General features: G+C 39.9%; 1 protein-coding gene across 1 annotated transcript in view; it reads right to left on the bottom strand.

Annotated features, from left to right (window-relative positions):
- Positions 1 to 26402, bottom strand: part of LOC138674530 (leucine-rich repeat-containing protein 40-like) — a 115285-nt gene that overhangs the window by 47808 nt on the left and 41075 nt on the right. The window contains exon 4 of the mRNA XM_069762355.1: positions 22326 to 22515. Within this exon, the coding sequence (XP_069618456.1) occupies positions 22326 to 22515 (190 nt within the window). The remainder of the gene's footprint in view (positions 1 to 22325; positions 22516 to 26402) is intronic.

Below are 26402 nucleotides of genomic sequence, written 5' to 3'. Positions count from 1 at the left end.
TCTTACCAATTTTGAACTGCATTTAGCCTACTTACTTACTTGGGCCTAGTAACTGTGTCAGCCTCTCATTACAGTTGTCCTCCTCCGCTGGACACAGCTATGCCGCCTGTGTACTCCTCTTACCAATTTTGAACTGCATTTAGCCTACTTACTTACTCGGGCCTAGTAACTGTGCGAGCCTCTCATTACTGTTGCCCTCCTCCGCTGAAAAAAGCTATGCCGCCTGTGTACTCCTCTTACCAATTTTGAACTGCATTTAGCCTACTTACTTACTTGGTCATAAACCAACAATCCCCAAATAAATTATTTGGGGAAAAAAAGGCATGGACTAGATTTAAATTTTCTAAATTTTAAAACCAGTTTTAATCAATATATATCATAAAATACATAAAACTACAAAAACAAGGGTAAAGCTCACAGTACATATGGTTGGGAACAGTCAGTAAACAATACCGGGTAATGCAAAGTACCAATTTTGAACTGCATTTAGCCTACTTTTTTATTTTAGGCCTACTAAGTCTGTCTGAGCCACTCATTACAATTGTCCTCTACTGAATAAAGCAATGCCGCCTGTTTAGTCCTCTTACCAATTTTGAACTGCTTTTAGCCTACTCTTTCATTTTGGGCCTATATCTGTGTTTCCTCCTCATCCTGCCCATTGCCCAGCTAGATGAGTCTGCTGGTACATTGACCCAGACCACTACATTCCCCTTGCACTCTACACAGCCAGAATCTGACCCTGATGAAAATCAGGTTCCCCTTCCCGCATACTATACCACCTTACACGGGGACAAAGAGGAAGGTACAGATGAAAGTGCAGGTTCCTGTTACCAATTTTGAACTGCATTTAGCCTACTTTTTTATTTTAGACCTACTAAGTCTGTGTGAGCCTCTCATAACAGTTGTCCTCCTCTGCTGAAAAAAGCTATGCCGCCTGTGTACTCCTTTTACCAATTTTGAACTGCATTTAGCCTACTTACTTACTTGGGCCTAGTAACTGTGTGAGCCTCTCATTACAGTTGTCCTCCTCCGCTGAACAAAGCTATGCCGCCTGTGTACTCTTCTTACCAATTTTGAACTGCATTTAGCCTACTTACTTACTTGGGCCTAGTAACTGTGCGAGCCTCTCATTACAGTTGTCCTCCTCCACTGAAAAAAGCTATGCCGCCTGTGTACTCCTCTTACCAATTTTGAACTGCATTTAGCCTACTTACCTGGGCCTAGTAACTGTGTGAGGCTCTCATTACAGTTGTCCTCCTCCGCTGAACAAAGCTATGCCGCCTGTGTACTCCTCTTACCAATTTTGAACTGCATTTAGCCTACTTACTTACTTGGGCCTAGTAACTGTGTCAGCCTCTCATTACAGTTGTCCTCCTCCGCTGGACAGAGCTATGCCGCCTGTGTACTCCTCTTACCAATTTTGAACTGCATTTAGCCTACTTACTTACTCGGGCCTAGTAACTGTGCGAGCCTCTCATTACTGTTGCCCTCCTCCGCTGAAAAAAGCTATGCCGCCTGTGTACTCCTCTTACCAATTTTGAACTGCATTTAGCCTACTTACTTACTTGGTCATAAACCAACAATCCCCAAATAAATTATTTGGGGAAAAAAAGGCATGGACTAGATTTAAATTTTCTAAATTTTAAAACCAGTTTTAATCAATATATATCATAAAATACATAAAACTACAAAAACAAGGGTAAAGCTCACAGTACATATGGTTGGGAACAGTCAGTAAACAATACCGGGTAATGCAAAGTACCAATTTTGAACTGCATTTAGCCTACTTTTTTATTTTAGGCCTACTAAGTCTGTCTGAGCCACTCATTACAATTGTCCTCTACTGAATAAAGCAATGCCGCCTGTTTAGTCCTCTTACCAATTTTGAACTGCTTTTAGCCTACTCTTTCATTTTGGGCCTATATCTGTGTTTCCTCCTCATCCTGCCCATTGCCCAGCTAGATGAGTCTGCTGGTACATTGACCCAGACCACTACATTCCCCTTGCACTCTACACAGCCAGAATCTGACCCTGATGAAAATCCGGTTCCCCTTCCCGCATACTATACCACCTTACACGGGGACAAAGAGGAAGGTACAGATGAAAGTGCAGGTTCCTGTTACCAATTTTGAACTGCATTTAGCCTACTTTTTTATTTTAGACCTACTAAGTCTGTGTGAGCCTCTCATAACAGTTGTCCTCCTCCGCTGAAAAAAGCTATGCCGCCTGTGTACTCCTTTTACCAATTTTGAACTGCATTTAGCCTACTTACTTACTCGGGCCTAGTAACTGTGCGAGCCTCTCATTACTGTTGTCCTCCTCCGCTGAAAAAAGCTATGCCGCCTGTGTACTCCTCTTACCAATTTTGAACTGCATTTAGCCTACTTACTTACTTGGTCATAAACCAACAATCCCCAAAGAAATTATTTGGGAAAAAAAGGCATGGACTAGATTTAAATTTTCTAAATTTTAAAACCAGTTTTAATCAATATATATCATAAAATACATAAAACTACAAAAACAAGGGTAAAGCTCACAGTACATATGGTTGGGAACAGTCAGTAAACAATACCGGGTAATGCAAAGTACATGCAGCCATAGAAAGACTCATCAATTTTATCCTAAACTATGTCTATACATAACCAGTTTGTCTCATTATCTTCACTCACGGCTTATTCAAAAAATAAAGTGCAAAATTGCCTCTTATAGCATGTGTGTTGCTGGACTCCTGCATTAGTATAAAGCTGCACAGTGCATTAATCAAATAGGGCCCAAACACCCTTCATAGACAAATGCAGTTCTCCAGCACACAAAGCAACATTAGAAAGCTGTCATGTAAAGTGAAAATGTACGTAAACTTACAAGATCAGCTATCCCGATAAGTACTATTCCACAACGACCCCGACAGCGCCGTTTCGCCTGACTGGGTTCCTCAGATAGAGGCCTATATTTGTGTTTCCTCCTCATCCTGCCCATTGCCCAGCCACTGCTAGATGAGTCTGCTGGTACATTGACCCAGACCACTACATTCCCCTTGCACTTTACACAGCCAGAATCTGACCCTGATGAAAATTAGGTTCCCCTTCCTGCATACTATACCACCTTACACGGGGACAAAGAGGAAGGTATAGATGAAAGTGCAGGTTCCTTCATCAGGTAGGGGGGGCATACTCGTTGGCACTGGCACAGGGCCCCTCATAGTACGCAAAAGTGTCTCTGGCAGTGGGAGGCGCCGTCAAACACACCGCCGTACTATGAGGGGCCCTGTGCCAGTGCCAACTAGTGGGCCCCCCCTGCTTGCTCAGGATCACAGCACTTGCAAAGTTGAAATACTTACCTCTTCCTGCTCCACCGCCGTGACGTATTCCGCATTTCCTGGGCTCACGAAAATCTTGAGCCAGCCCTACCCCCCCCCCCTCCCCACAACTTTAGCCAAATGAGCCCCTGTTTTTCATGCCTAACTATTATTATAAAGTAAATTAAGACTGACAAGCATAAAAAATAAGAATTGATGTTTTTGGCATTAAAATGGACACTGTAGGTGTTTTTCTGTCCTCCACTCACTGCCAACTTTGATTCCCCATTGACTTGCATTGGGTTTCGTGTTTCGGACGGCCCCCGACTTTTCGCAATAATCGCAAAACCCGACTCGATGCTAAAAAAGTGAAAGTCACTCAACTCTTTTCATAAGTCTATAAGTGCTGCTGTGTTATTTTGTTTTAATATTATGCAGTCAAAGCAGCTTGCACCAGTTCACCCTTGTTTTATTCTTTCCGGAGGTATTGGTGATTTTTTTTTGTTTGTTTTATTTTAGTATTATTTAGAAGTCACCAACAAATTGTCTCTGCACTGTGATCCTAAAATTCACCCTCATATATCCTTTTACAAATACCCAGAAAGAAAAGGGAAAAGTGACATCAGACACATGGAGCAGATCCTGCCCACAATTACCGCAGTCGTAAGGCAAGCTAACAGTACACTGACTTTTCATGTCAAATTTTAGCAGCTTATCCCCCTAATGTTTAAAAGCGGAAAATATTACAACTTTTTACATTATTTTTCTAATTTTATACCAATAAAAAAAGTAATATATATTTTTTAATTAAAACATTAATACTTTACATTTGTTCAATTGTGGATTTTTTTATATACTGTAACTTCACTTAATTCACTTTAAGGTCTGTAAGCTTCCTTCCTATGACCCAAGCAATATTAAACAACAGCCATCAAATTGAATGTAGGATTATATATGACAACATTTGAAGATAAGTTATTTTAATGCAGTTAACAAAATGCAAGTTTAGACTAATTCCTAGCCATAGGGAAAGGAAAACTATCTGGGAAATACCAATGACATTATCTCATATGAGTGACATTTCAATGTTTTGTACATTTGGATACATTTTTAAAAAAGAGGTCTTTAATATGTGCGGTTGAGTAAATTTCTGAACAAATTGCATTTCTTAACATACAGAAACACAACGTATTAAAGTGAACCTATCAACTTTAAAAACACTACTTACCAGCAGATATAGGGTTAAACTGCAGATAAATAGCATTACAACGCTGCACAGCCACCTTAATAAAAGAGCAGCTACAGGGAGGAAATAAATTTATTTGTTTTATTTATTTTGCTTGCTTATATAGCGCCTTTCATTTCCACTGACTTTTACTGATATATTAATATCTAACTTAATTTCCTCTTCCATAAGCCGTTGACTTCAATCATAGAGAACTGCCGTCTGTAACGTGAGTGGCGGCTAACTGCGATGCAGCAGTAGGGGCTGCTGTTATCATCATACACAGGGGGCGGTGCTGTGATCTACATACATCAGAGTGGTGCTATTATCATCATACACGGGGCGTTGCTGTTATCATCATAAACAGGACAGTGCCGTTATCATCATACACGGGGTGGTGCTGTTATCATCATACATGGGGCGGTGCTGTTATCATCATACACGGGGCAGTGCTGTTATCATCATACACGGGGCTGTGCTGTTATCCTCATACATGAGGCAGTGCTGTTATTATAATACTCGGGACAGTGCTATTTTCTTCATACACGGGATGGTGCTGTTTTCTTCATACACAGGGCGATACTATTTTCTTCATACACTGGGGCGGTTCTGTTTTCTTCATACACAGGGGCAGTCCTGTTTTCTACATACATAGGGCGATGCTGTTATCTACATACATCAGAGTGGTGCTGTTATCATCATACACGGGGCGGTGCTGTTATCATCATACACGGGGCGGTGCTGTTATCATCATACATGGGGCAGTGCTCTTATCATACACGAGGCAGTGCTGTTATCATACACTGGGCCGTGCTGTTATCCTCATACACAAGGCAGTGCTGTTATTATCATACTCGGGACAGTGCTGTTTTCTTCATACACAGGGCAATACTATTTTCTCCATACACTGGGGCGGTTCTGTTTTCTTCATACACAGGGGCAGTGCTGTTTTCTACATACATAGGGGCGGTGCTGTTATCTACATACATCAGAGTGGTGCTGTTATCATACACAAGGGCGGTGCTATTTTCTTCATACACGGGACGGTGCTGTTTTCTTCATACACTGGGGTGGTGCTGTTTTACTCATACACAGGGGCAGTGCTGTTTTCTTCATACACAGGGGCAGAGCTGTTTTCTACATACACTGGGGCGGTGCTGTTATCTACATACATCAGAGTGGTGCTGTTATCATACACAAGGGCGGTGCTATTTTCTTCATACACGGGATGGTGCTGTTTTCTTCATACACGGGACAGTGCTGTTTTCTTCATACACTGGGGTGGTGCTGTTTTATTCATAGACAGTGGCATTGCTGTTTTCTTCATACACTGGGGTGGTGCTGTTTTCTTCATGTAGAAAAAGGAAATATGGATCCAGCTCCAGGAATAAAATGTAAAAACTTTATTAGTTCACATTAAAATGCTGCTGAGACATGACCGGCATAGTGGGTAAAGGAGAGCAACCAGCACGTCGACCAGTGTTGTGGCAGCAACACTTTGTTTCCGTGCTAGGATGGATACTTGCCACATCGGACAGATGAACTAAGGGTGAGCTGAAATAAACTTTTTTTTTGTGTTCTGTTTTCTTCATACACAGGGGCAGTGCTGTTTTCTTCATACCCAGGGCGATACTATTTTCTTCATACACTGGGGTGGTGCTGTTTTCTTCATACACGGGATGGTGCTGTTTTCTTCATACACTGGGGTGGTGCTGGTTTCTTCATACACAGGGCGGTGCTGGTTTCTTCATACATAGGGATGGTGCTGTTATCTACATACACTGGGGCGGTGCTGTTTTCTTAATACACAGAGGAGGTGCTGTTTTGTTCATACACATGGGCGGTGCTATTTTCTTCATACACTGGGGCAGTTCTGTCTTCTTCATACACAGGGGCAGTGCTGTTTTCTTTATACACAGGGGTAGTACTGTTTTCTTTATACACGGGGCAGTGCTGGTTTCTTCATACATAAGAAAAGTGCTGTTATCTACATACACCAGAGTGGTGCCATTATCCTCATATACAAGGGCAGTGCCGTTATCTTCATAAGCAGAGGCGGTGCTGCTATCCTCATACACATGGGCGGTGCTGTTTTCTTCATACACAGGGGCGGTGTTGTATTCTTCTTACACAAGGGTGGTGAAGTTATCTTCATACATAGGGGCGGTGCCGTTATCATCATACACAGGGGTGCTGCTGTTATCTTCATACACAAGGGCAGTGGTATAATCTTAATACACAGGGGCAGTGCAGTTATTTTCATACACATGGGAGGTGTTGTTATCTGCATACACTGGAGTGTTGCTTTTATGATCACACACATGGCAGGCAGGTGCTGTTATCTTCATACCTTTGTAGTTGGGTAAGAAGAGATATAAGATGAATGCCTGTGTTTTATGGTGCACCAGAAGGAAGAGAAGGCTGTATAGAGTATGGGAGAGACTCAAATTAACCCACTACAGGAAAGTGATTCATTTTTTGTTGTCTTTACATGGGGACATCTTATTACATGGATGATAAATTACAACAATTTAGAGGTACAGATTAGGCACATGGCTGGAGGTGAGATACATTTTGCTGGATTTGCGTTACCTGATTTATTTTTAGCAAATTTGTGAGAAAAATAGTTGAATCAATTCTCCAATTATATTCTATGCGCCAGCATGTTGACAAAACAGTGAACAGGCCAAATTCTGCCAGTCCAAGCACAAGGCTCCACTTCATCATTCACATGCAGTGTAGAATCCACTCCTCCCTTGCAATTGCATCCAAGAAAAAAGAATCTCAGTAGATTTGGGTCTCACTCTGGTAAAGTGAATGTAAGACTTATATTTTAGTCATTGAATATCTGGTGTCTGTATTTATATGACTCCAGTAGGAAGTGCTATTCAATGATTGGCAGTTATCACTGTATGCAAAGTCATCAGGGCTGCTAACATGACTTTTCATTTTGTCTGGACAGCTTACCAAAAAATCACAGATAGACAATATTTTTTACAGATACACTGGTAAACCATAATGAATCATTAAGATGTGATCCATGTCTACAGCGCAAAATTCTAATGTTAAGACTCCAGCTGCATTTCCAGTAAACTGCAAAATGAAGATATATACAATTAAAATAATCAGAATTTTTTTTTCAGCTTCAAAATTATTTCTGTTAAGGACAGGTGAAAAAAGGGTCCTATTTTTCTTCTGAGGAGTCAGCACAAAGAATGTGAGGTTACACGATCATCTAATCAGTTTCTGAATCACTTTTTTTAGAGCTAGTTGAGTGGTGGACAAAAAATTTACAAACAAAAAGATTTTGTTTTTGTCGCCATTTTTCCGACAGCACTGATGTTTTAATTTTTAAGTTAATGAAGATGTGTGAGGACTTGTAATTTTCATGCCAAGTTGACTCTTTTATCTATACCATTTTAGATACATTTTGATTTCTTCCTATTGCATTTTTTGGTGGGGTTTCAGTGACTGAAACAAGACAATTGTGGTATTTCTATTTTTATTTATTTTTCGACGTTTACCGGTACTTATAAGATTCATTAAATTTATATTTCCATAGATTAAGTTTATGGACACATTCTTATTTCTTTTTTTATTTCTTTTCTTTATTGTTAAAGTGTCCTTAGGGGACTTGAACCTTTGACTGCTTATACTAAATACTGCAATACCATAGTATTGCTTGCAGTATGTAGTAGGGGTGATCAAACTGTTTGAAATTAGAAGAGGCCCAAAAAATAGCTTGAGCTCTAATTTAAACAGCAGATAAAAAGTGTTTTTGGTGTTTTTTTTTAGTTATTTCCCTCTTACCAAAAAATGCAATGTACGTAACCTAAAAATACTATGTTACTAATAAGGTACAAGTATGTAAAATAATTTCCAGCATCAGCCAGCAGTATTGTTCTGGCATGTACAGTTGTTAAACTCGACTATTAACACAGTTGTAAAACATTAAAGAGGCACTTTCCCATCAAAGTTTTTATCCTTTTCATATATTGCAGTCACCATATTATATAGCACTGTGTACTTACAATTGCTCATTTTGCATTTGTACCCAGCTAATTCTTCTGATTTCTATGCTCTATGCAAAAACAGGAATTGTCTCTGCATTTATCATCCCATCTTCAACTCCTGACCCAGCTGCTCCGCTCCTCCTCCCTGCCAGGGACTTTTACAGTGACTTATAACTCATACCGGGAAAATTGACCTCCTGTTTCTACATAGAACTTAGAAGGATTCAGCTAGTCAGTTTTTAATCACATGATGTCATAGACCTAATGGAAAACAGAAGAATTAACTGTGTAGAAAGGCAAAATGAGCAATTGTAAGTATACAGTGTCCTATAATATGATGACTACAACATTTTAAGATGACAAAAACTGATGGGAGGAGTGCTTCTTTAAGTTGTAAAAAGTCTATCTATCTATACATTAGTATATAGGTAGATAAGTTTGAACTTCAACAAAATGTGTCAGTAGTGTGAATGATATACTGTGGAAGGAGCAGACATGATGATATGATTGGAATGTGTTGACTGTATAAATCTGCTTCTTCTTACTTAATAAAATATTTCAACTCATTCTGAAGTGGAAAAATGTGCAGCATATGGAAAAAAGTGGTTGATCTTTTAAACTTTGCTGTGCTTATTAACAAAAAAAATGTAGTAAGGTAAACAACTGCTATTTCAGTTAAAGAGGACCCCCCTAAAAAAACAAAATGTCTATACTTTTTTTAGCATTTCACTTTGGTCATTTTAAAATGTTCCCTCTATCTATCTATCTATCTATCTATCTATCTATATATTTTATTTTCGTTATTATTTTTGTTTTGGGGGGGGGGGCTCACTGCCACTAAAACAGCATCTGGAAGTGACGTTCCTTCATAAGTAGCCAAGTATGGGATTGACAAGACTACGGTTAGGTGGATTCATAACTGGCTCAGTGATCGTAGTCAAAAGATGACAATAGATGGTTGCACATCCAATTGGAAGAGTGTTTCAAGTGGAGTGTCACAAGCCTCTGTCCTGACCAAAGTGTTGTTCAACATTTTCATAAATGATCTAGTTAAGGAACTGAAGGTAAACTAATCAAATTTGCAGATGATGCAAAGCTAGAAGGAGTTGCTAACACTAAAGAAGACAGAGATACACCCTGTATTAGACATAAAGGAGGACATCATACACATTCTGTTCAAATTGCCATGTAGAGGTACTCATAGTCTCATAAAACCTATGCACTAAGTAAAATTACAAGCCGGGTCATCCATACACCCTTGAAGGCACCCACTGTAGTACCTCATTTCAGTGGTATATAACCGTCAAAACATGATGTCAATTTTTATTAAAATACAAAAGTGTTCAAAAATGTATCTGGATTAAATTAGTGAAAATTTTATGCGTATTATATTTCTAATTCATTCATAGAGTTTTACATATTCTTGGGTAGATCTTGGTGTTCTATAAGCTTCCAAAAATTGTTAAAAAATGTATCTACAGTGGGTACGGAAAGTATTCAGACCCCTTTAAATTTTTCACTCTTTGTTTCATTGCAGTCATTTGGTAAATTTAAAAAGTTCATTTTTTTCTGTTTAATGTACACTGGGAGGGGCTGGTGAGGACCCAGCGGTCATGGTGCACATAGGCACAAATGACAAAGTTAGAGGTAGGTGGAAGGCCCTTAAAGATGATTTCAGGGAATTAGGCTGCAAGCTGAAAGCCTCCAATGTGGTATTCTCCGAAATACTGCCTGTACCACGTGCCACGCCAGAGAGCCAACGGGAGATTAGGGAGGTTAATAAGTGGCTCAAGAATTGGTGTAGGAAGGAGGGGTTTGGGTTCCTGCAGAACTGGGCCGACTTCTCCGTTGGCTACAGGCTCTACGCTAGGGATGGACTGCACCTCAATGGGGAAGGTGCAGCTGTGCTGGGGGAGAAAATGGCTAGAAGGTTGGAGGATTGTTTAAACTAGGGATTGGGGGGAGGGTATTCATTTTATAGGAGGGCAAGATAGTGCAGACAGAGACCTGGGCACAAATAAGGAAGTTGGGGGTGGCGGTGGCATGGGGGGTGGGGTTAGAACAGTTAATAATTTAAGAAAGAGTAGAGGTACAGAGAGGAACATCAAGTGCATGTATACTAATGCCAGAAGCCTCGCCAACAAAATGGACGAATTAGAACTAATGTTGTTGGAGCATAATTATGACATGGTGGGGATATCTGAAATGTGGCTGGATGAGAGCCATGACTGGGCTGTTAACTTGCAGGGCTATAGTCTGTTCAGAAATGACCGTACAGATAAGCGAGGGGGTGGGGTGTGTCTATATGTAAAATCGTCCTTAAAACCCATCTGGCATGATAATATAGGTGAATTTAATGAAAATGTAGAATCCCTGTGGGTGGAGATAAGGGGAGGGGGAAAAAATAATAAATTACTGATAGGGGTTTGTTATAAATCTCCAAAAATAATGGAAGCAATGGAGAATATCCTCGTAAAGCAAATAGATGAAGCTGCGACTCAAGGAGAAGTCATTATTATGGGGGACTTCAACTACCCTGAAATAGATTGGGGAACAGAAACCTGCAGTTCCAGAAAAGGTAATCGGTTTTTGACAACTATGAGAGACAATTACCTTTCACAACTGGTTCAGGAACCAACAAGAAGGGGGGCACTGCTAGACCTAATATTAACCAACAGGCCAGACCGCATAGCAAATATAAGGGTTGGGGGTTACTTGGGAAATAGCGATCACAAAATAATAAGTTTTCATGTATCCTTTAAAAAGATGTGTAATAGAGGGGTTACAAGGACACTAAACTTCAGGAGGGCAAATTTCCAACGGATGAGAGAGGATCTTGGTGCAATTAAATGGGACGAAATCCTGAGACACAAAAATACACAAAGAAAATGGGAGACGTTTATTAACATCCTGGATAGGACCTGTGCACAGTATATACCGTATGGGAATAAACATACTAGGAATAGGAGGAAACCAATATGGCTAAATAGAGCTGTAAGGGGCGCAATAAGTGACAAAAAGAAAGCATTTAGAGAATTAAAGGAAGTAGGTAGTGAGGAGGCATTAAATAAATACAAAAAATTAAATAAATTCTGTAAAAAGCAAATCAAGGCAGCAAAGATTGAGACAGAAAGACTCATTGCCAGAGAGAGTAAAAATAATCCCAAAATATTCTTTAACTACATAAATAGTAAGAAACTAAAAAATGATAGTGTTGGCCCCCTTAAAAATAGTCTGGGTGAAATGGTGGATGAGGATGAGGAAAAAGCCAATATGCTAAATGAATTTTTTTCATCAGTATTTACACAAGAAAATCCCATGGCAGACAAAATGACTAGTGATAAAAATTCCCCATTAAATGTCACCTGCTTAACCCAGCAGGAAGTGCGGCGGCGTCTTAAAAAATCACTAAAATTGACAAATCTCCGGGCCCGGATGGGATGCACCCTCGAGTACTGCAGGAATTAAGTACAGTCATTGATAGACCATTATTTTTAATCTTTAAAGACTCCATAATAACAGGGTCTGTACCACAGGACTGGCGTATAGCAAATGTGGTGCCAATATTCAAAAAGGGGACAAAAACTGAACTCGGAAATTATAGGCCAGTAAGCTTAACCTCTACTGTGGGTAAAATCCTGGAGGGAATTCTAAGGGATGCTATACTGGAGTATCTGAAGAGGAATAACCTCATGACCCAGTATCAGCACGGGTTTACTAGGGACCGTTCATGTCAGACTAATTTGATCAGTTTCTATGAAGAGGTAAGTTCCGGACTGGACCAAAGGAACCCAGTAGATGTAGTGTACATGGACTTTTCAAAAGCTTTTGATACGGTGCCACACAAAAGGTTGATACATAAAATGAGAATAATGGGGATAGGGGAAAATATGTGTAAGTGGGTTGAGAGCTGGCTCAGGGATAGGAAACAAAGGGTGGTTATTAATGGAACACACTCGGACTGGGTAGCGGTTAGCAGTGGGATACCACAGGGGTCAGTATTGGGCCCTCTTCTTTTTAACATATTTATTAATGACCTTGTAGGGGGCATTCAGAGTAGAATCTCAATATTTGCAGATGACACTAAACTCTTCAGGGTAATCAATACAGAGGAGGACAATTTTATATTACAGGATGATTTATGTAAATTAGAAGCTTGGGCTGATAAATGGCAAATGAGCTTTAATGGGGATAAATGTAAGGTCATGCACTTGGGTAGAAGTAATAAGATGTATAATTATGTGCTTAATTCTAAAACTCTGGGCAAAACCGTCAATGAAAAAGACCTGGGTGTATGGGTGGATGACAAACTCATATTCAGTGGCCAGTGTCAGGCAGCTGCTACAAAGGCAAATAAAATAATGGGATGCATTAAAAGAGGCATAGATGCTCATGAGGAGAACATAATTTTACCTCTATACAAGTCACTTGTTCGACCACACTTAGAATACTGTGCACAGTTCTGGTCTCCGGTGTATAAGAAAGACATAGCTGAACTAGAGCGGGTGCAGAGAAGAGCGACCAAGGTTATTAGAGGACTGGGGGGTCTGCAATACCAAGATAGGTTATTACACTTGGGGCTATTTAGTTTGGAAAAACGAAGACTAAGGGGTGATCTTATGTTAATGTATAAATATATGAGGGGACAGTACAAAGACCTTTCTGATGATCTTTTTAATCATAGACCTGAAACAGGGACAAGGGGGCATCCTCTACGTTTGGAGGAAAAAAGGTTTAAACATAATAACAGATGCGGATTCTTTACTGTGAGAGCAGTGAGACTATGGAACTCTCTGCCGTATGATGTTGTAATGAGTGATTCATTACTTAAATTTAAGAGGGGACTGGATACATTTCTGGAAAAGTATAATGTTACAGGGTATATACACTAGATTCCTTGATAGGGCGTTGCTCCAGGGAACTAGTCTGATTGCCGTATGTGGAGTCGGGAAGGAATTTTATATAAATAGGCCACACAGGAATCTAACGATCCCTGTGTGGCCTATTTATATATAAAAAAAAAAAAAAAAAAAACAGGTTCCTCGCATCATGTTCTAATTCACTTTATGCAGTTAATAGCCCTCTGTGTCTGTACTGCTACATACTTAGGCAGTTAACTGGTTCATGCAGCTTTACATGAACACCCGAGCCTTACGCTATGGCCGGTCCGAATAACTAAAGCAATTGTTACCATCCACCTCTCGTGTCTCCCCTTTTCCTCATAGTCTGAAAGCTTGCGAGCAGGGCCCTCATTCCTCCTGGTATCTGTTTTGAACTGTATTTCTGTTATGCTGTAATGTCTATTGTCTGTACAAGTCCCCTCTATAATTTGTAAAGCGCTGCGGAATATGTTGGCGCTATATAAATAAAAATTATTATTATTATTATTATTATTATATTTTTTTCCCCAAGGTGGAGCTTACTCTTAGCCACATGGGTTTTTTTTGCCTTCCTCTGGATCAACATGTTAGGGCAAGTGAGGTTAGGCTATGGGTTGAACTAGATGGACTTAAAGTCTTCCTTCAACCTTAATAACTATGTAACTATGTAACTATGTAACTCTGCACCCCATCTTGACTGAAACCCCCCCCCACAAATGTAGAAATTTTTGCAAATTTATTAAAAAAGAAAAACTGAAATATCACATGGTCATAAGTATTCCGACCCTTTGCTCAGTATTGAGCAGAAGCACTATTTTGAGCTAGTACAGCCATGAGTCTTCTTGGGAATGATGCAACAAGTTTTTCACACCTGGATTTGGGGATCCTCTGCCACTTTTCCTTGCAGATCCTCTCCAATTATATCAGGTTGGATGGTGAAAGTTGGTGGACAGCCATTTTCAGGTCTCTCCAAAGATGATCAATTGGGTTTAGGTCAGGGCCAGTCAAGAATGGTCACAGAGTTGTTTTGAAGCCACTCCTTTGTTATTTTAGCTGTGTGCTTAGGGTCATTGTCTTGTTGGAAGGTGAACATTTGGCCAAATCTGAGGTCCAGAGAACTCAGGAAGAGGTTTTCATCCAGGATATCTCTGTACTTGGCCGCATTCATGTTTCCTTCAATTGCAACCAGTCATCCTGTTCCTGCAGCTGAAAAACACCCCCATAGCATGATGCTGCCACCACCATGTTTCACTGTTGGGATTGTATTGGACAGGTGATGAGCAGTGCCTGGTTTTCTCCACACATACCGCTTATAATTATCACCAAAAAGGTCTATCTTCATCTCATCAGACCAGAGAATCATATTTCTCATTGTCTGGGAGTCCTTCATGTGTTTTTTTTAGCAAACTCATATGCCTTGCACTGTGGAGAGACTTCCATTGGGCCACTCTGCCATAAAGGCCCGACTGGTGGAGGGCTGCAGTGATGGTTGACTTTGTGGAACTTTCTCCCATCTCCCTACTGCATCTCTGGAGCTCAGCCACAGTTATCTTGGGGTTCTTCTTTACCTCTCTCACCAAAGCTCTTCTCCCATGATTGCTCAGCTTGGCTGGACGGCCAGGTCTAGGAAGACTTCTTGTGGTCCCAAACTTCTTCCATTTAAGGATTAAGGAGGCCATTGTGCTCTTAGGAACCTTGAATACTGCAGAAATTCTTTTGTAAGTTTGGCCAGATCTGTGCCTTACAACAAATCTATCTCTGAGCTCCTTGGCAAGTTCGTTTGACCTCATGATTCTCATTTCGTCTGACATGCACTGTGAGCTGTGAGGTCTTATATAGACAGATGTGTGCCTTTCCAAATCAAGTCTTATCAGTTTAATTAAACACAGATGGACTCCATTGAAGGAGTTGAACCTGTTGTGAATTCTGTTGTCAAGCTCCCTCCTGTGGTCATGAATGGTACTTCGGTTGCGGCTTCTGAGTTTCCTTCCACAGGTGACGAGGTTAATTCGTTAGCTGGCTGCTCTATTTAACTCCACTTAGATCATTGCTCCATGCCACCTGTCAATGTTCCAGTATTGGTCTAGTTCTCTCCTGGATCATTCTTGTGACCTGTCTTCCCAGCAGAAGCTAAGTTCCTGCTTGTTTTTCTTTGTTTGCTATTTTTCTGTCCAGCTTGCTATTTTGATTTTTGTCTTGCTTGCTGGAAGCTCTGGGACGCAGAGGGAGCGCCTCCGCACCGTGAGTCGGTGCGGAGGGTCTTTGCGCCCTCTGCGTGGTCTTTTTGTAGTTTTTTGTGCTGACCGCAAAGTTACCTTTCCTATCCTCAGTCTGTTCGGTAAGTCGGGCCTCACTTTGCTAAATCTATTTCATCTCTGTGTTTGTATTTTCATCTTTACTCACAGTCATTATATGTGGGGGGCTGCCTTTTCCTTTGGGGAATTTCTCCGAGGCAAGGTAGGCTTTATTTTTCTATCTTCAGGGCTAGCTAGTTCCTTAGGCTGTGCCGAGCGTTAGGAGCAATCCACGGCTATTTCTAGTGTGTGTGATAGGATTAGGGATTGCGGTCAGCAGAGTTCTGAGAAGTTCTGAGACCATTTTTTTTTCTTTGTACTGTGTTTTGTCTCTCTTTTCCCCTTTACCTCTGGGTGGTTCAGGATACAGGTGTAGATATGGACATTCAAGGTCTGTCCTCTTGTATGGATAATCTCACTGCAAGGGTACAAAACATTCAAGATTTTGTGGTTCAGAATCCGATGTTAGAGCCTAGGATTCCTATTCCTGATTTGTTTTTTGGGGATAGATCTAAGTTTCTGAATTTCAAAAATAATTGTAAATTGTTTCTTGCTTTGAAACCTCGCTCCTCAGGTAACCCTGTTCAACAAGTGAAAATCATTATTTCTTTGTTACGTGGCGACCCTCAAGACTGGGCATTTTCCCTTGTGCCAGGAGATCCGGCATTGCGTGATGTTGATGCGTTTTTTCTGGCGCTCGGATTGCTTTATGATGAACCTAATTCAAGGAGGATCACATGGAAATGGACAACATGTGACTTAAATATGAGTGTCTGAGCAAAGGGTCTGAATATTTATGACCATGTGATATTTCAATTTTTCTTTAGTAAAAATTTCTACATTTCTGTTTGTTTTCAGTCAAGATGGGGTGCAGAGTGTACATTAGTGTGAAAAAATGAACTTTTTTTAATTCACCAAATGGCTGCAATGAAACAAAGAGTGAACAATTTAAAGGATTCTGAATACTTTCCGTACCCACTGTATATTATATTGCTCGTCCATAGAGTACTATGTCTTCTTGGGTAGATTTTTGTGGTATCTAACCCTCCCAAAAATTGTAAAAAAAAGTATCGGTATTATATTGCCCATCCATAGAGTATTATGTCTTCTTGGGTGCATTTTGGGGGTATATAACCTTCAAGAAAAGTGTTAAAAAATGTATCAGTATTCTATTGCTCATCCGCACAGTATTTCATGTTCTTGGGTACATTTCGGTGGTATCTAACGCTCTAAAAAATTGTTCATAAATTTATCGGTATCATATTGCTCATCCACACAGTATTACATCTTGATGGGTATAGTTCAGTTGTATTTAATCCTCCAAAAAATTGTTCCAGAATGTATTGGTATTATATTGCTCATCCATAGAATATTATATGTTTTTGGATACATTTCAGTGGTATCAAATATTCCCAAAAATTGTTCTAAAACTTATTGGTATTATATTGCACATCCACACAATATTATGTGCTCTTGGGTACATTTTGGTTGTATATAACCTGCAAAAAAGTTGTTCAAGCACTTATGAGTACTATAATGCTCATTCATACAATATTACTTGTTCTTGAGTACATTTCAGTGGTATCTAACCCTCCAAAAAATTGTTAAATATGTATGTGTATTATATTCTTCTTCCATGGAGTATTACATCTTCTTGGGTGCATTTTAGTGGTATATAGCCCTCAAAAAATTGTTCAAACATGGTATTATATTGCTTATCCACACAGTATTATGTGTTTTTGAGTACATTTTGGTGGTATATAACCTTCAAGAAAATTGTTCAAAAATGTATTGGTATATTGCTCATCCATAAAGTTAGATGATCTTCGGTACATTTCACTGATAGAAAACCCTCAAAACAAGTTGTCCATTTTTATTCAGCATTATATTGCTCATCCATACAGTACTACGTACTCTTGAGTACATTTCTGTGGCATATATAACACTACAAAAAAGCATTGAGAAATTTGTCTGGATTCAATTACTCATACCATACACTGTAACGTGGTTCTTGTTACATTTCGATGGTTTATTAAACATGTAATGCTCTATGGATTTTTTAACTTTTTTTAGAGCATTAGAGATCACTGAAATTTACCACAGACCACAGAATAGTGAGAAATGTAACCCAGCCAAATTTTTCAACTCTTTTTTTTGGAGCTTTACATACCACCAAAATGTATTATTAACTGCACTAAACTGTATGGATGACTGATTGAATCAAGAAATAAATTTGGAACGCAAATATTTTGAAAGTGTAGTTTATGTACTTCTACACTCATAAAAGCTTTGCAGAAAGTGCAAAACCAGCAAAGAATTATAAAGAGGGTCATCCATAGACCCCTGAAATGCAACAACTGGCATACCTCATTCAAATATTTTTAAAGTGTAGTTGCTGTACTCCTACACTCATAAAGACTTTGCACAATGTGCAAAGCCAGTAAAAAATTATATGGAGGTAAATACAGTAATCCTCTTCAGGTGTCCGTTTCTTTTTCTTCCTTGGCAGGCTGGGGGGACTGCCTCCACCTACTTCCTGGACCTCGATTCCCAGGTGACTAGGCTGTAAGTGACCTGACTTCTACTATTGCCGAAGCCCCCGACAAATAGAAATGAGTAACAGCCCTCTGTGTCACCTGCACCATCAGCTGCTCCCGCAAACAGGGCATCTTTATGGCTTTCCACTGTCTTGAGAGTTTTTGAGGCATGGGGTCCTTGAGTACGCTATATCTGCGGTATGAATGGTAATGTATTTTTGTTGGTGCATGACTAGCTTCATGGTTACCTTAGGAGGAATTGTTTTTCAGGGGTTGTGTAACGGATATTTTTCCAAATGGGCATTTAACCCATTATTGGTATGCTGCATATGATATATTTCCCCTGCTTAATAATTAATTAACAATTTATGGTTATAAATCTCTCTCTGATATTTGGTGCCAATCATCAACTATACTGCAATTGTTGTTGGAAAAATATATTTGAATTATTCTATTACTCTGTAATCAATCTTTTGTACCCCATTGCCCTTTATATATATATATATTTCTTTAAATATTTGGTATTATGTAGCTATATGATGTACCTGCTTGGTTATAATCACACTGAGCGGCGTTAATGTTTTTTAATTTTTTTTATATATCCATTTTGTAGGTTTTGATGTGCAATAAAAATATTTTGTTACTTTGTTACAAGGTGATCCCTGCTTCTGTGTTAGTCTTCTTGTTCTTGGATTAGTGCACGCATATGAGGTGGTGTAACCCCAAGGACAGTATGCTCTTTTGGGGGTGATAGTAACCCTGTCTCGAGCCACCTCAAGGAGCCTTTCCCAGGCCCGCTCATTAAGAGGGGTTCAAGCTGCTCCCTTCCTTCTGGGATCCCACACACTGCATACCAGCAATGTTGGCCCTCCATTTTGAGGAACATGACCCTGAGTCCAGCCATCAGATCTTGCAGCCTTGAAGCAAGTGTTCCGCCTCTACTGCCTGGTGGTTGAATGAGATGTCATGACAGGTCTCAAACTCTTCAAAGGACCCCCTTCTCCGTTGACAGTCGTAAGTCTCAACCACCCTCCAGGATGCTAACTTTTAGTACCTTGCGGACTTGGTCCTGGCTCGCCTCCTTGTCTTTTCCGACCAGCCTAGACCCTGCAGTTTGCTCACCAGTTCCTGGATCTGGGTTCTCCCATCTGTAGTCCCCAAGAACCCCAGCGATAAAGGAAGCGGCCTGGGGTCAGGCCTTGGTGGTTCTGGGTAATTGCCTGGATCCGGACCACAGGTTCCTGCCATTTCTACTGTTGCGCCAGCTTCCTCTGGCTCCAATATTCCTCCGGTCACTCTCTCGGGAATCTCGCATGGTTCTGCCATCTTTGTCACCCACTAAGCTTGTTATACTGTATGGATGTTTAATTGAATACACTTTTCTGCAGTGTTATATACCACAGAAATGTACCCCAGACCATGGAATAGTGTATAGCTGATAAATTTAACCCAGAAAACTTTTCAAATGCTTTTTTGGACTGTTATATATCACAAAAATGGACCCCAAACCAAGGAATACTGTACAGATGACAAATTTAACCCAACAAAAAATTTTAATGCTTTATTTGGACTGTTATATATCACAAAAATGTACACCAGATCACGGAATACTGTGTGGCTGAAAAATTTAACCCAACAAAACGTTTGAACGCTTTTCTAGAGTATTATATATCACAGTAATGTGCCCCAGTTCGCAGAATACTGTATGGGTGAGTAATTTAACCCAGAATATTTTTTAATACTTTTTGGAAGTGTTAGATATCACCGAAACGTACCCGACACCATGGAATACTTTATGGGTTAGTAACTGAATCCAGAAAAAAATTAAAATGCTTTTTTGTAGTGTTAGATATCACATAAATTTACCTGCTCCAGCAGCTCTCTCTCCCTCCCTAGACTAAATACAGAATGTATCTGATACAAACAGCAAAGCAAACAATTAGCCCTTACAAGGTCTGGTATGGTCAACTATGGTCAAGTATGATGGCTCAGCTTCAGCACTAGTATCAACACTACACACCTTGGATTCATTATACTATGCGCACAAAGGCCTAGACAAGCACTCTCTCCCTCCAATACGGAATGTCACAGAGCTGTGCAATGGCACCAGTGTGCCCAGCCAGGCAGTGCCTGTTCTTTTATAACCCCTGATGATGTCACATGGACAGCCATTCATAGTAATGCCACAACCAGGATGGTTACACATGACAATGACATGCAGGCAATCCCTGCATGCTTATTGGCTGTGCAACAAACACCAAACATGAGGGGCGGGGATTTGAGTTTTACATTGAGCAACTCCCAATGCTCACCGAGTAATGAGTACAATCAAGCACCAAGATAAATTCCCCTTAAAAGTACAGCCTTGGAATGGGGAGTAGTTGATCCTGTCATTTCCAATTCAGGAGGAATTCATGGCCATATATTTTTTCTCTTCAACTTTTTTTACTCTTTAACTTAACTTTTTAACCTCGCTTATAAGAGATTTATCTTTTTCACAACGTCAGACTAAGACTCTTTAGATGTGTACATATCAGATTCATGAGATATTTAATTTTATACCTGGACGAATAAAACACTCATTTTAATATCAGGATTACAAAGCCAATTTTAAATTAATTTTCAGAGGAAATGCGGTAGCCTCAACAGTTCTATGAGATTCATTTATTAAAAGAAGTCTAATAACTGTACGAACCAAGCACATGTGGCCAAACAGTTAAGTGACCTTACCACCTACTTGAGCATCTATCTCTCGGATGGTATTGCATGATGGATTAGTATCTCCCTGTATTTCTCAACATTGATAACAGGAAAACTGGGCAACATTGCATGTTTACTTCCCCTCAAAATCAGATGTCCAGCAGTGTCATCAGTTGAGAGCTGGCAAGTGGGACCCAGCTACATCCATCCACTGATCAGATAAGGAAGGCCAGAAGTGGTCACACAGTGGCTCAGCATTATAGTAGTTAGCACTATAGTCTGGCACTGCTGAGGGGGCTTGGGTTTAAATCCCACCAAGGACAATATCTCCAAGGAGTTTTTATTTTTTCCTGTGTTTGCATGGGATTCCTACAGGTACTCCGATTTCCTCCTAAACTCAAAAGACATGTTGATGGGAAATATAGGTTGTAAGCCCCAATTGGAACAATGATGATGTCTGTAAAGTGCTGAGGAAATTAATGGCACTATATAATCAAGTATAATAGATAAAAATAAATAACTGTTCTTCATGAAAGAATTGCAGCCAAAAACAATACTTTGGCACCTTGTGTTCTAGACTGAGTCAAAATGTGAAATATTTAACAGAAGGCAGTTTGTTTGCCTAAAGTAATGATAATGTCTGTAAAGCACTGCGGAATATGATAGCGCTATATAAGCAAAGCATAATAAATAAATAACAATAAATAAAAGTGTTGGAGTGTGGCACAATAATGAGTGTTTGCAGGCAACAGTGAATCATGGGTAAGGTTCCTTGCATACTTAGGGCTGCATTTCAGCAAATGGAGTTGCTGATTTAGTCAGGATTAAAGGTGTCCTCAATGCTGAGAAACATAGGTAGTTACCGTACTCATCTATCATTCAATACCATCAGGGAGGTGTCTGACTGGCACCAAATTTATTCTGCAACAGTACAATGACACAAAACACACAGTCAATGTCACTAAAACATATCTTCATCGTAAGGAGGAACAAGGAGTCCTGGCTGTGACCATATGGTCCTCACAGAGCCCTGATCTCAACATTGAGATTTAAAAAGATATGTTCAAGCTTACAATAACAGAAGATCTGGGGTTAGTTCTCTGAGATGTCTGGAACAACCTCCCTTCCGAGTTCCTTCAAAAATTGTGTGCAACTGTGCTTAGAAGAATATGTCACACCAAATATTGAATTGATTTAGATTTCTCTTCTGTTCATTGACTTTGAATTTTAATTGATAAAAATAAACTATTAACACACCAATATTTTGTAGCACTTACTTTGCAGCATTTTTTCCACACCTGCCTAAAACTTTTGCACAGTACCATACACATGTATTTAACTATTTATACATGATACATTTTTATTGAGACTTCTATATTACCTTATTTGAATTTAAGTGCAACTGGGTGAGGTTTGCAAGTGATGGTAGCTCCTTAATACTTTTAATTTTGTTGTGAGATGCATTCAGATGTGCAAGATTGGTACAGGCGTTAAATGGTTGCATTTCTGCAATTGCATTATAACTTATGTCCAGAGCAAGTAGATTAGGTAACATGGTAATCCCAGAAAGACTACAAAATATAAAACACAGGTAATTAGATAGACAATGCATGGACATTACTTATTTAAGTGTTTAAAAGCTACATAAATCACTCTGGTCATGGCTGCGTGTGACCAGCAGTGATGTCATTAAGGTTACTGCCGGTCACACGCAGCTGCGTTCTCATGCTCTTGCTGAGTGGTAACATTACTGATGGAACCGCAACCAGATGTAGCAGAGTTGGGGATTGTTATGGGATATCAACAATATGGATTATTAGCAGAGATGTGAGTATAGCTTTGATTTTTACATTAATCAATGGGTAAAATAGGGTCAGGGAGTGTTTATTTCAATTAAAGGACTTTTTTCTGTGTGTGTCTTTCTTACTTTTGATTATGTGATTAGTAATGTGGGTGTCTTATAGATGTGTCTCCATTACTAACCCCTGGGCTTGACGTCAGCTGACATTACAAAGCTGACATCAACCCCAAAGCTATTATCCCACTGGCCAATGCATCAGGGCAAGTGGGAAGAGCCGGGCCAAGTGCCATAATTGGCGCATCTAATGGATGCGCCTTTTTGGGGGCAGCTTCGGGCTGCTACTTGTAGGCTGTGGGATTACCAATATCCAAGGCCCCTTCCCAGCCTGAGAATTCCAGCTCCCAGCTGTCTCCTTTAGTTTGGCTGGCTATCAAAAATGGGAGAGACCTCACACCATTTTTTCTTACTTATCTACTTAAATAATTTTAAAAAATGAAGTGGGGACCGCTCTATATTTTATAACCAGCCACGATAAAGCTGGCAGTTGAGGGCTGTCCGATACAGACCCCGAACTTTACAGTTAGGGTTCGCCCATCTCTATACATGGTTTATAGTTCAACAGACTATATAAAATCTGCTATTATTTTTATAATATTTGAAGAAATGAATGAAAGCAGCACTCACCCGTTATCTTCAATGATAATATAGTCCTTTATTGACCGTGGCTCAACATTCCCAGCTAGGGACAAGGCAGGCTACAACATGAGGAGGGAGCGGTGAGGGAGGGTGCAGAGACGAGACAGACGACGGCCGTTTCGCGAACAATCGCTTCAACGGGTCCAGCTCCCTCCTCATGTTGTAGCCTGCCTTGTCCCTAGCTGGGAATGTTGAGCCACGGTCAATAAAGGACTATATTATCATTGAAGATAACGGGTGAGTGCTGCTTTCATTCATTTCTTCATGTATTGGTGATTCAGCTGCTCCTAGTGCATGCACCTCCCCGTCTTCAGAAGAAGCTTACTTCATCTGGTCTCCAAGGAGAAATTATTGGGGTCTAAGTGAAGGAGAGCTCTTTCAGTGCCGGTCGACTGACCTCTTGTTACTGTGTATTTTTATAATATTTCACACATTTTTTGCATGTCTAAAGTTATTATTTTGCTATGAAATGGCCATACATTCAAATACAGGAAAGATATATCTTTGTACCATGTTAGCCAGTAGTACTGGCATACATTCAAAATCATAAAACATATGACAAATTTGAGTGTATAAAATGTATACATTAGTGGGGAAGATGATCGATGTGCTGGAGTTATCCTTTAAAGCCTCTCACTATACACCATTAAAAGGGAGAGGTCAGATTGAAATGTATAAATATCATATTTAAATGTATAAATAAGCATAGAAAACATATATTTACAAATAGTCTTTCTTAGTCTTAAAGGTTAAGAAACCATAGCTTTAAATATAACTATAGGCCATTGTACTGACATTTTTATTTCTCATAAAACATTTGCTTTAGCTTTTCTGGATAGGTTCAAATGGTTTTCATGATTTTTTAGAACATTACATCTGCTAATTATATATGAATACATGCAATTTATATGACATAAAGTGCCCAAAGAGAAAATAGAAGTAGATGCAACTTTACTAAAATCTAGTAAATCTTTATTGAAAATTAAATATTTATAAAATCAGTAATAAGGATTTTTTATCATGAAGGAAAAGTGACAAAAAGTGCCACACCAGTCCAGAAAGCATACAAGATACAAAAATAGGTATTAGTCCAGATGCCAAGTAAATCAGACAATAATGGTAGACTATGTAGAAGCAAAGAAGGGTTAACAAACAACCAATAGAGTATATACCCTTAAAAATGTTATTTTATTTAGCATAATTAAAAAAATAAATAGAGAAATCAGATAGTATCATAGAGGCTACTGAGCAAAAATGCAGGGAGATGTCGTGAAATACAAGTTGCATTGAACAATTTGTGCTACATAAAAAGTCCAGACATCAATCCTGAAGTAATGAAATACTAAGGCTATGTTCACACGCTGCGGATTTTGCTGCGGATCCTCAGCGCTTCCGCAGCTGCGGGTCCGCAGCAGTTTCCCATGCATTTACAGTACAATGTAAACCTATGGGCAACACAATCCGCAGTGCACATGCTGCAGAAAAATGCGCGGAAGCGCAGCGGTTTACATTCCGCAGCATGTCAATTCTTTGAGCGGAATCTGCAGCAGTTTTACACCAGCTCCATAATAGAAAACCGCAGGTGTAAAACCGCAGTGGAATCCGCACAAAAACGGCGGTAAATTCGCGGTAATTCTGCAAGAAATCCGCAGGTAAAACGCAGTGCCTTTTACCTGCGTTTTCGCAAATCCGCTGCGGAAAAATCCACAGGCAAATCTGCAATGTGTGCACATACCCTAAAAGTTAAACTTCCTTAATAGGTTTAAACAGGAGATACTTTTTTTTTTTAAATCAAATGGTTTTTATTGAAGAATATAAGAAGGATAACAATACATTCATAGGCATGTATAAATGTACTAAATGGTGGCCCGATTCTAACGCATCGGGTATTCTAGAATATGTATAGTAGTATATAGCATAGCCCACGTAGTATATAACACACCGCACGTAGTATATAGCACAGGTCACGTAGTATATAGCACAGCCCGCGCAGTATATAACTCAGCCCACGTAGTATATAACACAGCCCACGCAGTATATAACACAGACCACGTAGTATATAACACAGCTGACGTAGTATATAACACAGCCCACGTAGCAGATAACAGAGCCACGTAGTATATTGCCCAACCACGTAGTATGTTGCACAACCACGCAGTATATAGCGCAGCCCATGTAGTATATAGCACAGCCCATGCAGTATATAACACAGCCACATAGTATATTGCCCAGCCACGTAATATATTGCACAGCCATGTAATATATTGCACAGCCCACGTAGTATATAGCACAGAGACATAGTATATAACACAGGCCACACAGTATATAACACAGGCCATGCAGTATATAACGCAGTCCACACAGTATATTACACAACCCATGTAGTATATAGCAATGTGGGCACCATATCCATGTTAAAACAATAATTAAAATAAAAAATAGTTATATACTCACCTTCCGTCAGCCCCCGAATCCAGGCCGGGCAGTTTGCGATGCTCCTCACGACGCTCCGGTCCCAAGAATGCATTGCGGCAATAACACATGACCATGTAGCGGTCTCGCGAGACCGCTACGTCATCATCTCGCGAGACCGCTACATGATCTCGAGTCATTGCTGCAATGCATTCTTGGGACCGGAGCGTCATGAGGAGCGGGAAAGGCGTCGGAAGGTGAGAATATAATGATGTTTTATTTTTGTATTATTTTTAACATTAGATCTTTTTACTATTGATGCTGCATAGGCAGCATTAATAGTAAAAAGTTGGTCACACAGGGTTAATAGCAGCGTTAATGGAGTGCGTTACACCATGGCATAACGGACTGCTAAAACCCTATGTGGCCCCTGACTGGAGGCGAGTATGGAGGGGGCACTGACTGGAGGGGAGTAGGGAGGGGACAATTCGCGGCCGATCAGCGACCTGGGATTTCCGCGACAGACAGACAGAAGTTAGAAACAAACGG

Source organism: Ranitomeya imitator, chromosome 4 (genome assembly GCF_032444005.1).
Source record: "Ranitomeya imitator isolate aRanImi1 chromosome 4, aRanImi1.pri, whole genome shotgun sequence".
Lineage (NCBI taxonomy): Eukaryota > Metazoa > Chordata > Amphibia > Anura > Dendrobatidae > Ranitomeya > Ranitomeya imitator.
The sequence above is the reverse complement of the archived record's forward strand: the minus strand, read 5'-3'. Positions and strand labels throughout refer to the sequence as shown.